The sequence below is a fragment of the Drosophila bipectinata genome, chromosome 3L (assembly GCF_030179905.1).
Source record: "Drosophila bipectinata strain 14024-0381.07 chromosome 3L, DbipHiC1v2, whole genome shotgun sequence".
In the NCBI taxonomy this organism is placed as follows: domain Eukaryota; kingdom Metazoa; phylum Arthropoda; class Insecta; order Diptera; family Drosophilidae; genus Drosophila; species Drosophila bipectinata.
In genome coordinates, this window is record NC_091738.1 from 1,921,142 (window position 1) to 1,936,557 (window position 15,416).

Sequence of the window (15,416 nt, forward strand, 5' to 3'; positions counted from 1 at the left end):
CGCCTCCCAAAATGGGTAATTTTGCGTTAGTAGCTCCCCGCCCCACTCCCGAGGACATTGATTTATGTTCGGCAAGACATGAAAAATGTTTGGTTTTATTTTAAACATTATTTTGCCATTAATTTGGATTTTGGGTTATACGAAACGTGTCCGAAATCTCCGTGACCTGCTGGAGCATCCAACCCCCCCCCCCGCGGATTATTTTGCATATTTCCGGACGTGCGTTGAACCAATCAATGAAAATAATTCGTTTTTTATGACTTTTTCAAGTGGGAACAGATTGCCCGGCACTTGGTTCTATTAAAGATACAAGAATGTACTTTTTTGAGATGAAAACTCACCATTTATGCCGCTGATCAGTGGATAGTTACCATCACGGCCGCCAATTAAGTTTTTTAAACCAGTTTCGATCAGTGTTGGGGACGATCGCTCCCTGTCGCTCATTTTTTCATAAAAATTTCCGAAATTTTGTGATTATACACGAACAAAAAAATGTCTAGTTTTGGGTTTTTGTAGTTTTGCTTTTTTTCGCTTTTTTTTTTTTTGTTGCTTTTTTGTTTAGTTTTTGGTTACGTTTTTGAAGTAAGATTTTTGTATTTTTTTTTTTTTGAGTAATTATTTGAGTAGCAGTTATCTCACAACAATAACAATTAATCAATTATTTAATTAATAATTAAATAACAAACGAAATTAGTTTTCTCACTGGAGTGGTGACTTTTGATTTGGTTGCTTAGTTTAGTTATTTGTTGTTGTTTTCATTAAATCACAATCGAAATTCATTAATTAAACCTTTGAAAATATTGCACGTTCCCGTTACGTTTTATTGCTTCGTCTATAATATATATATTTATGATCTATATAGGTTTTTTACATAGATATCTTTCCTCGTATATATACAGCACATGTAGCAGTGTATATAGATATATATATTTGTATGTATATTATTAATTTTATTTTTGTTTTTTTGTTATGCTTGCTATAAATAAAGGCACCGCGAATTCATTCAACAATTTTTATGCTTTTTCTTGAACTTAGTTTTTTTATACTTTAGTTTTTTTAATTTTAACAACAACTTTGCGAGTACAACAAGAACTTGAAGAGGTTCGTTTTAAAAACTAATTTAAGTATTTTTTCTGACTTTTCGCTAAAAGTTAAGTCTCTAGCAATTGTGTGTGATTTTTGTAATTGATTTTTGTTGTTGTTTCATTGGCTAATTAAGCTATTTTTATAGCGCCTTTGTGTCTTCCTCGAAATGCCGAATGCGTTAAGTTTTAGTTTTTTAGTTTTAGTTTTAGCTTCTATAGTTGCTGTAGTGGCTGTAGTAGATTTTTCTATTTTGTTTCTATTTTTTGTTGACAGTTTTCAGTTTCAAAAACGTTTAACGCTGCTGCTGCTGTTGATGCTGATTCTGCTTCTGTTGTTTTTTAGGCTTTTTTATTTTTATTTTTGTTGTGGCACTAAAAATAAAATCAATTGCTTTTTGGGTAGAGTTCTCCTTTGCTTTTCGTTGCGATTACATATATATACATCTGTATATATCTGATTTTTTAGATATATTTTTCTTTGTAGGTATGCGTGTGTGTGTGAGTGTATATGTAGTTGATATCTTATTGTACAGTTATAAAGCACTAATATGGCATTTGCAGTAGTTGAATGGCTCCCGCTCGTTGTGGCCCGGCGTGCGACAGAGACGGCAGATAGCTGAAGAAGAAGCTGCAATAGCTTTTATTTTTTTTTTCCTTCTATTATTTTTTTTTGTGGAGAACTGGAACAGTTGTTGGTGTTGGCTGGTGGAGAAGGTGTGAGTGGGTGGCGATCACACACGCGTAGCACACACGGCAGGATGCCCCGACAGAGACGGCCAGATACGGAGTGAAAGAGATGGACAGAGAGAGAGGGAGAAGAGCACGAGCACGACGAGGCTCTCGACAGGGAAAATCGATGAAAAATGTTGACAGCTCCCCACCGCGCACACAAACAACAGAATCGGTACGACAACAAGACACACGCAGGCACCAAGTCTATTTTTTTATTTAATTTTTTTAGATTTATATTTTTGAAATATTTTTAAATTTTTTTGGATATTTATCCTTTGAAGGGGGGTATATTTTTTGGTTTGGTGCCCTGTAGGCCGTGCGTTTTTTCCTGTGGCAGCGCGTATCCGTGTTTGTAGCTCAACGAACGACGCTCGACGTGTGACTCGCTGCTGCTTCTGCTTCTGCTGCTAGCTCGGCTCTATTCGTATCTGTATCTTGTCGTCGTCATCGTCGTGTAGCCGCAGCCGGCGTCGCTGTCGACGCAGCGCGCATGTGACAAGCGCCTACGAAATGCCCGAGCACACCAACACCATCACCACCACCACTACCAACACCCGCGCCCACCCGAAAAGGAAAGATTCGAAGTTCGAAAGGTCGCCGCTGTCGCTGTCGCTGCCGCTGCCACTGCCGCCGCTGCTGTCGAAAAGGAGGATGCGGAAGTGGAGCCAACTCTACACTCGGGGGCAGAGAGAAGCTTTTGGAGACACGGCGATGCACTTCCCCGAGAGAAAGCAGAAAGGGATGGATGGAGAGAGAGAGAGAGCAAGAGTGAGAGAAATGGCTTGGAGAAAGATGGCCAAAGAGAGTGCGCGCAAGTCAGCTGATTGTTGTTTCTGTTTGTTTTACAATGCTGCCTGCTTTTTGCACTATGAACCAAACTTGAACATTACACTGCCACTCAACGGCACACAGATACTCTCGAACACACACACACGCATACCAACAAACACGCATATCGCAAATATATACCAACACAAGCTTAAAAACACGCGCCCGCTTCTGCTAATTTTTTTTTATTTTATTTTTCTGTACATTTATGTTTCACTTTTAAGATTTTTTAAATCACTTTATTTTATTTTTTGTTTCAACTGCTTGGCAGTGACACGTGCTTTTCCACAACTGTCTTACAGTGGTTGGAGAATCTTAAAACTGTCATTATAAATGATGGGTCACTGGTGGGGTTGGTAACTATATATTTTAGCCAATTTTTGGACTGAATTAATTTTGATTTAATTTTGAAAAAATAATTGTTAGTTTTAAGTGGGACTTTTGTTGCGCTGAATGTTCAACTAACTTCTGACTGACTGGCACACGCGCTCGTTGCAAAGTGTAGAAACACGCCGCCAGCGACAGAGAGCCAACAAGCGGCCGAGAGAGCGGCCGCTAAGGGCAACCTCACGGATACAGATACAACTATGCTCAGTACGAGATACCCGCCGTGCTCTCTCCGCCGACGAGGCGGCGGTGTCCGCGTGTTGGGATTTTTATTTTTGGCAAACTTTATTCGTTCAGCGCGCGCAACTTACAAAAAAAAACAACAAAAACAAAAATAATAAATAAATAATTAGACACCTGAAGTCGAGTTTAGAACTTGTAGAACGGATTAGAGCTTTGGATCAAGCTTGAGATACCGCCGATCCATGGAAGCTTAGCTCCCAAACGCTTCTAATTGCCTTCTAATCATCGCCCCCTCTCACTCACACTCGGGCACAAACTTTTGGCATTTTCCACTGCGTCTCAAAGTTCACTTTGAATCGCTCGCGCTCTTGCCTGGCGGCGGGAGAGAGTATCTGAGTATCTGAGAGATCGCCGGCCGCCTTTGGCTCTTTTTTGATTTTTATTTATTTTGTTTCAATTGGCTCATACTAGCTGTTGTTCTTGTTGTTTTTTTGCTTTGCTGTACTATTACGTCAATGGAGCAAAATCGCTGACGTTTGTAGTTGTACGATTGTATCTGTATCTGTATCTTGCGAATGTGTGTTGGGGGGCACTGCGGCAACTATAGCGTTCATTTCAATGTTTTTAGGTTCTATCTGGCCATTCGCGAGTTTCTTTATTTTATTTTTTTTCACTATTTCGGTTGTTATTATTTCAAATATGTATTTGTGGCGACCGTCAGCTACGGCGACGCCAGCAGCGCCACCGACAGCTACGCTGACTGCAGCAGCGCTCACGTGAGTTGATTTCATAGCTTGTATGAAAACCTTTTTAATGTGTGGAAATTTTTGTTTGTTTGTTCATTTTTTTCTTTTTTTTGCTCTCTGCTGTAATTTGTATAAATAAACATGAATTTGTAGAAACTGAGAATCAAGATCTTTTTGCACTTTAACGATTTATGGCCGAGAAACGCCTTGAAATGGGTCTTCAAATGGTGGGCAGAGGGGTGTGGCTACGACTACCCTTCAGGTGGCAACTAGACTTTTTTTTTTAGACTTTGATTAGAACTAAAAAGCCGTATAGCATCTGGCCTGATAAGAGATCGCATACACTCACACTCAATTAATAGCGTCAAGTAAACAAAATAATTAAAATACGAAATAGACTTGTTGAGCCTTTTTTAATAGTTTTTGTTGACAGCTTTTGCAATTTATTGAAAGTGAAGTATGGAAGAGTGGAAAAGTATTCAGAGAAAAGTATTCAATTAACTGCAAAAATAAAGAGATACTTATAAATAGAAGCGTAATCAGTCCTGGAAGGTTCTACTATCTTTTAAAAATAGAACCTGATGTATAAATATTATTCAAGACTTTGTAGAACCTTTTGAAATGGATCTATTCCCCTAAAGACCCTGAAAGCGACATTGCCTGTCACCTACCCTTATCTCCCCGCCATCAGTGGGGACCTTCCCAAGTGCTAATGAACCAAAAAGAGTTCCATGAAAACAACCTTCAACGAGATCACCAGACGATCCACTAGCTATTGAAATCAAAGCGATTTAACCGAAAATCAAATGCACAAAAGAGCCAATAAGACTAGCACTATTTTGGCCATTTGGGCGGTGAGTCAGGGCCCAGAAATGCCGCAGACCAGAACCAAAGAACATCATATACTAGATGCAGCCGAGAAAACCCAACCAAAAACTTAATTTCTTCGAACAAAATAGAACGAACACCGACAAAAGTGTCGCCTGTCATCATGTGACATGAGGAGGAACTAGGAAGAGCCGGCGGCAGGAGAAGATTCCGAATCCATACAGAAGAACATATAGATGGATGGTTGGATAGATAGATGTGTATTTTGGCATTCTAGCGTTCTGGCTACAAGGCGGAAACGTCATTCCCATTCAGAGGTCCTAACGAAACGTGTTCGAGCGCCATAAATTAGAATGGGGCGACGCAACTATGGCACCCAGGTCCAACCCCACCACCCAAGGGTCCATCTCCCCACTTTCCAACCAACTGCAACAAAATAAAGACAAAGCCAAAATGTATCTCAAATTGTGGGTGAATGGTGAACGCATTCGAAAGATGAATTTCTGACTAAATCGCCTTGGTTCAGATAGTTCCAACAATGTTGCCCATCACGACATGTCAGGCTGTCAAGGAACCGAGTGCGGACTCCTCTATATATATATATCGCTGCATATAGACTAACCAAATAATACATAAATACATATATCCATGTGCCATCAGTACCTAACCGAAAACTTATTTGCTTTGGCATATTCTGAAACTGAAATGTCGCAGGCACCGAAAAATGGATTTATTTTCTTCATCGTTGCGGATACGCTGTTTTTTTTTTAAATATTCTTCTGTCGAGTGGTAGCAAATATTATGGGACTCGGGACGGGACCTTATCGGGACTGGCAGCACGCATTGCACATATCACCGTGCAAACAGGCGGTCTGAGGAATTTTATAAGCTGACTTCCTTATCGCCAAACAAAATCGGCTATCGACCTTGGACATTAACTACAAGAAGTTCAACTTTATGCCATCGATAATGCATCGAAATCGGATTCGGTTTCGGAGTTTAATTAGTGGGCATTAGCGGGGAGCTAATGTCAGGGATCTTGTGGCATGGCAGGGCAGAGACATAGAGCATTTCTGTTTGCTTCTCTAATTTGTCCCACACTCACGTTCAGATGGAGATTACCCATTATCAGCTAGATGCATATATGTACTGTTGCTATGTATATAGGTATATCTGTTTGTATATACCCCCCGAGATCTGAACTACATTTTGCTCTATTTGAAATCTCACACATTTATACGAAATGAAACGAAAACGGACCACGACGACGACGGCCACAAAACGACGACAAGTTGTACAAATTAACGTACAAATGAATGACGGAATTAGTACGTGTGCTCTTTGTTGATCTAGCTATAGAGATTAGGGGAGGAGGCTATGGGGTATACGGATGGGAAAGGGCAGGAGGCCCTTTTACTCTAGAATTTCTCTGGGCAAACGTTAAATGTCTCCAAAGCAGGGCATCTACTACTTTAGGTCTATATCTATAGCAGGTATCTGATAGATACACTTTGGCTGCTGCTGCTGTGGCAATTCATTAGCAACACGCAAATGAATTAATAACACCAAACTACGAGAATATTTTTCAAGTTTTCCTTTGTTAGCACTTTTTTTTTCCAAAACCCCCCCTGATGATGTATGCAATGATCGAGCTCGAGGAATAGTTTGTTATAATAGATCGTTAGATAGATATATTATGTACAGAGTATAGTGTTTGGAATTAATTATGAAGGAATTGAAATTTCTGGAGTGAAAGCAAAGCCAAAACAGGTGTTTAAAGTTTACAATTTAATAGAAACTTTAATTGTAGGATATATGTATTCTTATGTTGTTTAATAAGAAATAGTTCAAAAATTGTTTTAAAAAAATATGTAAAAAATATATAATTTCCTCATACCTCCCCCCATTTAGTTAGACATCAAAGCATATCACTTTGGCGTCTTTCATCTTCCATATAATTAATATAGAGCGCCCTAAAATGTCAAAGATTTTCCGAGTACTACATACTTGGGTTGATTTTCTTTTCTTCGCCCATTTAAACACTCAAGGCACACAGCAAACAAACAAACAGACAGGCAGGAAAAAGGAAAATTTTATTTCCCCCTCCCCTTCCAAAGACAAACATTTTTCCAACTAACTCCGAGCAAACAACCAGAGCAACAACAACAATATTGATAATTTCAACTGCAGTGAAATAACAAGAAATGCAAACAGACAAAAAAAAAAACACAAAACTCACAAAAGCTTCAATGCCAAAAAAAAAAGAAGGAAAAACGGGGCACAAAAAGAAGAAGAGTCCACGTGACGGCAGCAACAAAAGCAAAGCAAACAAAGCATGCAACCTCACACCCACTGGCTCTCCGCCCACTGGCTCACCTCCCACCGCCCACCGCCCACCGTTAGACGCACACCCACGCATGATCATTTATAAACTGTCGGTTGTCAGCCTCGTATCCGTGTGCGTGCGTATCCGAGAGGTTGGGGGGAGGACCTGGGCAGGAAATGCCCTAAGTGGCAGCTCACGCACCTTCGAACTTCGCAGAGCATCGGTTTCTGGCCATGGGCTGGTTTATCATTAGGAAATTTGCATATCCACATGGAGACCAATTAACACGGGTCCGAAGTTAAGAAGCAGATGCTCCTAGACCTAGACGTGCTTAATATTAATTTTAAAAGGCTTTTAACATTAATTAACATAAAAAAATATGTTTTAATTTAATAATATCTTCTTAAGGAAGAAATATACATACATATGTATCTAGGACTCTAAGGAATATTTTATTTAAAAAAGTCCTTTATTTTCCTTTATCTGTATACTTCTAGGGATGATAGTAATTACAATTGTAATAACATATATATACATATACTACAATTTATTGTATAATATAAATATAAAATAAAAATATACCATAAATTAAGAAATTCTTTTTTCTTTTCCTTTTCAGGATTCCTTTAAGATTTAGATTAAGATTAAGATTCCTTTTCTTAACCATTATTCGAATAGTTTTCATCAATTGGCGCTACAATTCCCAATTGATTTTGGCAGGGAAGTCTTAAAAGTAAAGCCTCAAAAACTAAATTTTTTCAACGATTAAAGTTTTTAGTTACTATATTAAGAAGTAAACAACTATATTTAAGATCTTAGCTAAATATTTTTGTGGCTAAGGCTTCTCAATACCCCTGAAGATTCACCATATCATACCAATAGATACAAATAATAGATACCATAATAGATACAAATTCCATTCAAAAGGCAGAAAATATTTGCTCAGTATACCAGGCAAATAAAAATAAGAATATAATACTACCTGGGGAAACCATTTTGATTGAGCAATTCTGTTTTTTTTTATTGAAAGCTATTTCACCTCCCAACACTTCCCACCCCACCCTCCGCCTGGTCAGTTAAATGGGCAATCGTTTTCCGTTTTTATTGGCTAACTGTTAATTCAATTAGTTTTTTATTTCTCACCCCATTTCGTTATCAGCCAGCCAGCTAATAGATAGGAATATTTCTTTATTTTCCTTCTTCTGTTCGTAGCCGTCGATGAGAATGTAAATTCAATTAAAATTTTGCGTGTGACGTTTGCAGACAATGGCGCGTGTGCGGGGGCGAGTTGTTACAGGGGAATGGGGGGGAATGGGTGGCACAGGGAGGGAGGGGGCGGTGGCGGGCAGGGCACAAAACTATGGCCACATAAATTATTTATACACTCATATAGGCTCTCACCTTGAACCATGAGCAGTTTGTGTAAAAGTTTAATTTATTTTCGCCAGAGCCGAAGAACAAATAAATAAATCGGATAGAGATAGGGATAGAGGAATAGAAAGAGATGGGGTATCAGTATGAGCAGCAGTACAGGTTCTTGATTGCCTTTGGTTGTTTGTAATTTCGAAGATATTTTACATTTTTGTTATTTTCGAGAAATCTCAACAATTTTTCAATTTACTGTCAGGCAACGATGACGACGCCAGCATCGGCCAGCGTCAACGCCAACGCCACCGCCACCGCCGGCAGCGACGTCAACTGTCAATTAACGCATTAGAGGGGGTGGATTTTTGGGGGAGGCATCCGGGATGGGGCATGAGTGGGGTAAGACATGGGCTTAGGTCTTGTGATTGATCTGTGCGGCAAATTCTTGGTTGGGGGTGTAAATGAGCAACCGAAAATGTCCCCCAATCCCAGCGCCTCCCCCACCCTCTTTCACTCTTCGTTTTTCCCCCTTAGACAAGTGTCACTTACAATGAGTTTTCCCAAAAAAAAAAAAAATTACACGAAAAAATAACAAATCCGTGGAACTGTCAGCGCTGCAACTTCACACACAGCTCACCTTTTTTTTCGTTTTTTTGGAAGGGAGACACACTTGCAATCTCTCTTGCCCTTTTGCTGTCACAGGTCCTGCCAATACATCAAATGCGGAAGGGAATACAAATAGTTTGAAAAAATGTATGCACTGAGAGAAATATGAAAGAAATCTTTAGGATATTGCCCCACAAGAGGCAGCCCTAAAAGCTAGACTTAAGATCGCTGCTTCGTTGGCATTATTTCGGAAAGTATAACCATGATCGTCCTGAAATTTTAAGACATTGTTCTAGATATATTGTAGAATTTTATAAAATATTAATTAGGAACGAACCCCAAGTAACACTCTAATGATACCTCTTGAAAAAATCTTCATACATTTCTAAACAAATTAGTTCCCGTGTAGTCCGCAGGAGCCAGCGTATCGGCAGGATTCGGTTTCAGCATCAGCTCTTCTGCTCTCAAGTGGCGCATTTTTCATCATCTGTTGACACTTTTGCTGCTCCAGGTTCAGGTTCAGAGGCAGTGGCAGTGGCAGCGGCAGTGGCAGCGGGAGGAGACCACAACAGCAACAAAAAAAAACAAAAACCGGCCACAACACAAGTGCTGCTGAAGTGTTTGTGTGTGAATTGGTGGGAGTGAGAGTGGATGGCATGGATGTATCTGTGTGAGCCAGCATCACTTTAGCCACAATTCAAAACAAACGCCTACAAAACCCGCTGAGAACCCGGCCAACAACAATCCAATTACTCCACTCCACCACGTGGTGGTTTAAGTTGGCGCTTTAATCAATGTGCCTCCCTCTTATCAGTCTATGGAGTGGGAGTGGGGGGATGCTGTATATAGAAATATCACTGGTATATACATACCATACATGAGGGTACCACAATTGATTGTTGCGGTGCATAATTAAACATGCGTGTGTCATTATTCTTTTCGGGGGACAATATATAGTGCTCTTAATTGCACTTTTTTATAATTTAATGTTTATTTTCATAAAAGATTTCATGGATGATACATGGGATCATTTATAAAGAAATATAACCAATTTTCTCACCCGCATATCAATTAAATTCTATGATGGGAAGTACATAGTTGGGAACCAGTTTCTTAGGAGATGTGTATCTCATACCAATTATTTCAACTATAAAGTTTTTTGAAATAAAGTTTTTATTAAAAACTATAAGCTATTGCTTTATTAACTTCTTTAATATTTTAAATACTCTGTCACTAGGCCAAACCTGTTATTAAAGCTGCCTCTCTCTATCGACAGACGCATCTCCCTCTCTAATGGCCTTGTCTATCATCTCCCAGGCATTCCCCTCCTTTGAAAATTGTTAACATTTTTTGCCGAGCCAATTCCTGTGCATTTTCATGTTATATTTAGTGTGAAATTTTATGGCCAATATAATTTCTCTACATTCTGTTTATTTCCTTGCACCCAACCATGCCCACCCACCCCCACACACACACACGCAGATTCATCACGCAGACTACTGTCATAAATAAAAGCTCTCTGGCTTATTGGACATTTTCATTAAATTCTGTTCTGTTGTGGTGCTGGTCTGGTCCGTAGTTTTGCGGTGTCTGCGGTGGCTTTATTGTTATTGTGGTTGTTGTTATTTTAGCCAATTGATTGCCTGCAATTTGTATGCCAAGCGGCAGTGGCACATACGCGAAAGTACCGTTTCTGTATGTCTTTATGGCGCCTTTTAATTGAACCCCATACATGTGTGTCTGTGTGTGTGTAAGCCTAGCTCTCTTTAACCTGCTCTCACGTTCTCTTTTTTCTTTACGATGAGCTCCCATGTAAATTGGCGCTTCGTTTCGCGTGGCAATGAACGATCGTATTTCATGTTGTTGTTGGGGTTGTTGTATTTCAACACGTGTAGATTGATATCGTCTGATAAAGCTTGGCTCTCTCACTGGCTGTTAGGCCGGCTCTCTTTGGTTCTCATGTAACACACAAAGAGAAAGAAGTGAAGAGAGCCAATAATATTTATTAATTGAATATATGTAGGCTTGCCTCTATGTTTAATACTAGTAGGGTATTTATTATTTTTTAATATTTATTTTTTTTAAACCAGGAATGACTAGTTTCTCTCTGTGTATCACTAATTACACACCCATACAGCTGGACTGTCCAGACTGATACACAAACACATAGTCAGATTACACCGCAGACCGCAATACATGTGTATGACATAATATTAATTTTTGTCGTCGACGCCGATGCCGACGCTGACGTTAACGGTGGCGGCGTCGCGACGGCTCCCCCATTTCATTTCAAGCCACAGTCTACCCTTCTGGAGCCACCCACCCCGCAACCGACTCGGACTCGGATTTAAATGGGATCCCGGGGAGTGGGGCTGCTTATTACGGCACTTGATGGCGCTGCAGTTTTGTTTGGATTTCTCTGGTTTTCGTTATTGCGAATTATTGACGTAACGATATTGCAAATTGAGGAAGAACCAATAGGGAGCTGGACTGGATTTCAATAAACACAAGTCTGAGGTTTTTCTGCTGATTTTATAATGTTATGATATCTTAATATTTATTTCAGCAAGTCTGCACATAATATGTTTATTTTTTTCCTCAGAAGTGAGGAAGATGGAAATGTGCTGTGGTCAGCACCTGTGCTACTAAACCGAAATATGTATCTTGAAGATTGTTTATACCTTGAGAAATGTATCTCATATGCATATCTCATAAAAATAAACCCTTTCTTTCAACTAACTGTCTCTAAATCTAATCTAACAACTATTCCCCTTGGAGGCACTATGGGGACTGTACCGATTAAACGCCTAGCCATCGCTCCATGCTCCGGCCGTATACTATACGTTTTTATCATCACGCCACCGTCAGCCCAAGTCCACTTCCACTTCCAGCTCCAAGACTGACCGACCTCAAAACCCCTGACTCAGATTGCCAGAAATTTTCCAAAATTGTCCAGACGTTGTCGCCTTTTTGCGTAGCCTCTGTTTATTTTGAAGAGGGGCGCGTGCCAAGGCTTCCTATTCGGACCAGTCGCGTGTTGGGCGACCCGATTTCGGAAACAGATTAGTGGTACTTGGGAATGATAATGACTTGTTCCATCTGCATGTTGAATGTTTTGATTTCAATTATTTTAGTGTCAAGAATTTTGCATCAACAAATTTTCCATGGTGGGACGCGTGCGCTGCGATCTTATCAGGTGGAGCGTATGGAGTGAATGGAACTAGGAGGAGGCTCTACCTATCTGACCATGTGATTCGGATCGTAAAGAGTAGCGAGCGAGAGAGCGCTTAGCCCCTCTCTTGAGCTTTTGAACGAGCTTTGCCGATCGTGCCAAGAAGTTACCAGAAAGTGCTGAATAATGAAGGTACATTGAAGCAATATTTAAGAAAACTAAAACTAGAGGTAAAAATTTCCCAAGAAATAAATAAAAGGGGCAATAAAAGTAACCCCAAAATTATGAAAAGCGCCCTATTACACGGTTGGCCTTATCAGACCCCGTTCTTATAACGTGAATGATGAATGGCAACCAAGAGGCCTCTGTTTGCGTTTGTCGTAAATGTTTATAATTAAAGTCCCTCCTCCACTGGCAACATCTCCATCGCCATCGCCATCTCCTATAAACACCAGGCCACAACTCATTTTTTTATGCGGCCCAACTATATCATGAGGGTAAATATTTATAGTCGCCTGGTAACCTCGTCTTTCCTTTCCTCCTGATAACGAAGCCGGCGACACGATGACAGTGCAATTGATTGTGATTGTAGAATCGTGGAATCGTGGAATGGCGACAACCGGCGACGACGTCGAAGCTTCTATTTCACCAATTCTGGACAGCAGTCCATCATGGCAACCAAACGCCACACATACTATAGACAGAAATATGAGAAGGGGATTGCAGGTCGCATGGATTTTATCGAACTCCCCTACACTTGATTAGTCTGATATCAAAGGCCTTAAGTGCCGACAACGACTCCACTATGGGTTCTAGATTCCAGATACAATGGGGTCAGTTTGGAGTGTACTTGAAACTGTGTATGGGTACTATGCATATCGATCGCAGGTGATCGGCTGGGTAAATACTAGGTGGGTTTATCTCAGGGGAAGTCGTTATATGGGTGGTAGTGGTGGTGCTGGGACTCGATATGTTGGTTTTAAGGGGTGGGGCTACCCCACCATATATCAATTAGTCGGTGGCATCTGGACTGGACTAATTAATGACAGCATGCTGTGTATAATTTATAAACTATCTTTTCAGTACAGTAGGAGCTTATGGTACATAAACCAAATATTAAATAATAATATTTTTAATGTCATAAGAATATTATATTTATTTTCTTAATTTTTAGTTTTGTTAAGATGTTTTAAGATATTTTGAAGAACCTTTGCCTCACCGTACCATGTGCTGTTTAATTGAGAAGCGATCCCAGCGTACTCGCTCTCCCCATCTGGCCTCCCATTAACCGCTATTTGCCAACGAATTAAAAAGCAAAAAATAACAAAAATTGTTAAATAAAGAAACCAATTTGTATATGTGGTAATCAGAAGGAAAAATCAGAATTTGTCACATGGCCTGGCTATTTAAAGGGGGGCTTAGGCCCGCGCCAAAAAAAAAGAAAGAAGAAGGAAAATTGCAAAAGCCCGTCACTATCACACGCCCACCCACCCCAACGAGAGTGTGAGTGAGAGGCAGAGCAAACAAACCCGATTCGCACTCTCACCAATGCACGTGTTTCTTTCAGTTGGAAAGGTGTCTTGAATGAAAGAGGGCGGTGGCAGGAGAGCGAGATTGGGACTCACCTTTGGTGGACAAATCCATGATGTTCTCCCGGGGCGCGTACATGGCACTTATTGGCAATTACCGATTACCGATTCACAAGCGTGCTGCACAACGCGTAACTGAAACTATTTTGAAAAGATTAAATCATTTTCTTGGCGGCGCGGGGGAGCATGGAGCATGGAGCCTAAATTGAAAATCAAAACACACTCGTGTTCTCCCAATACTCCAATCGTGTTACACTCACTGGTCTCTCTCTCGGGGTGCTGCAGCCGCGGCTAGCCGGTGGAACGCATCACGTGGTTGTGTTATTTGTTTGGGGCTGGAACGAGGGGGCACCGATGGTGGGGAGACCGATCTCACCAGAGAGAGAGAATGCCATTTGAACGAGTGCCAAGTGCTATACCGTCATACTGCTCACTCCCACGGCGTGTTATATAAGGCTTATGTAACGGTGAGACAGCGGGGCATGCGCACATGGGAACAGTGGATCGGGGGTCGTAAAAATAGAAATCTATACAAGTACTGGATGACGGCCCCACTATACGCTATCCGACGATGACTAATCGCAAGGGGTCTATTTTAGTAATGCCGGGTCAGGTTGCAAAAGGATTTTATCAGCTCACGGTGGAATAAGATATTAAAATCTAACAATAGTCATAAATTTATTATATTGGGGGCCAACTCCAAAGAAATATATATATTTTCAAAAAAATATACCCTATGCACAAGAAAATGGGGTCATGGGTATTATAAAATCCATCAAGTAATACCAATTTTCAAATTTTCAGCATTATTTTCGGGATCCCTTTGACAGAGGGGTTATGTGCACCTCGTCAAAATAAACTCCACCATATTTGTTATGATAAATGCCGTAAAATCCTTGCTCCAAAGCTAGATAAACTGGCCCAACATCGACGCACCACAATCAATTTGATTGGCAAGCTGTCCCCCCAATTTAGATACCACATAAGGTATGAGAATTAGTCTGGGGATTATTTGGCCGGGGAGCTCGAGGGGTTGTCTCTTTTGGTGGGAACGAATGCTAATACCTCGATAACTTAAGTGATATTATTAGGTCTAATGAGCGTGTGTTGTAACAAATTAGTTTTGGGTGGAAACATCTTATAGATACTCTACATTTAATGTTCAAAAAGATAAAAGTTAAAATCTTTAAGGTGTTGACAAAATTATTTGATTATTTAACTCAAAATAAGATGATCAAAGTAGCTCAAAATAAATTCTTAAAAATAAAAACATTAATAATTGTATTTCTTTTTCATTCTCAAAATATTCGTTAACTTTCAGGTCTAAAATAGAAAGTAAAAGAAAGAACTTCTTTATGCACCTATGCAAAAGTACTTTCTACACCCTTCATAAAATTATAGCATACTTTTTGGAGCATCTGTGGAAAAGGTCTTACAGCGGATCCGGTTTATGTTTTACACTGTTAGCGCTCTGTTAAACGTGTAGGGTGTAAGATCTTGTCTTATTTGAATTAAAAACACGATAAATAATGCTAATTGGTTTTTTTAATTTAAGTTCTTAATTTTTTT

The 15,416-nt window shown here is 40.0% G+C and overlaps 1 protein-coding gene across 5 annotated transcripts in view; it reads right to left on the reverse strand.

The window, feature by feature from the left end:
- Pdp1 (PAR-domain protein 1) overlaps nucleotides 1–2,246 on the reverse strand; it is a 38,838-nt gene extending 36,592 nt beyond the window's left edge. Inside the window, exon 1 of one of the 5 annotated variants that reach the window (XM_017242725.3) lies at nucleotides 342–2,246. In XM_017242725.3, the coding sequence (XP_017098214.1) occupies nucleotides 342–444 (103 nt within the window). In that variant the 5' untranslated portion in view covers nucleotides 445–2,246. The remainder of the gene's footprint in view (nucleotides 1–341) is intronic. The other 4 variants (XM_070280076.1, XM_017242729.3, XM_017242724.3 and 1 more) reach the window with 4 other exon arrangements.
- Between the last annotated feature and the right edge of the window lie 13,170 nt (nucleotides 2,247–15,416).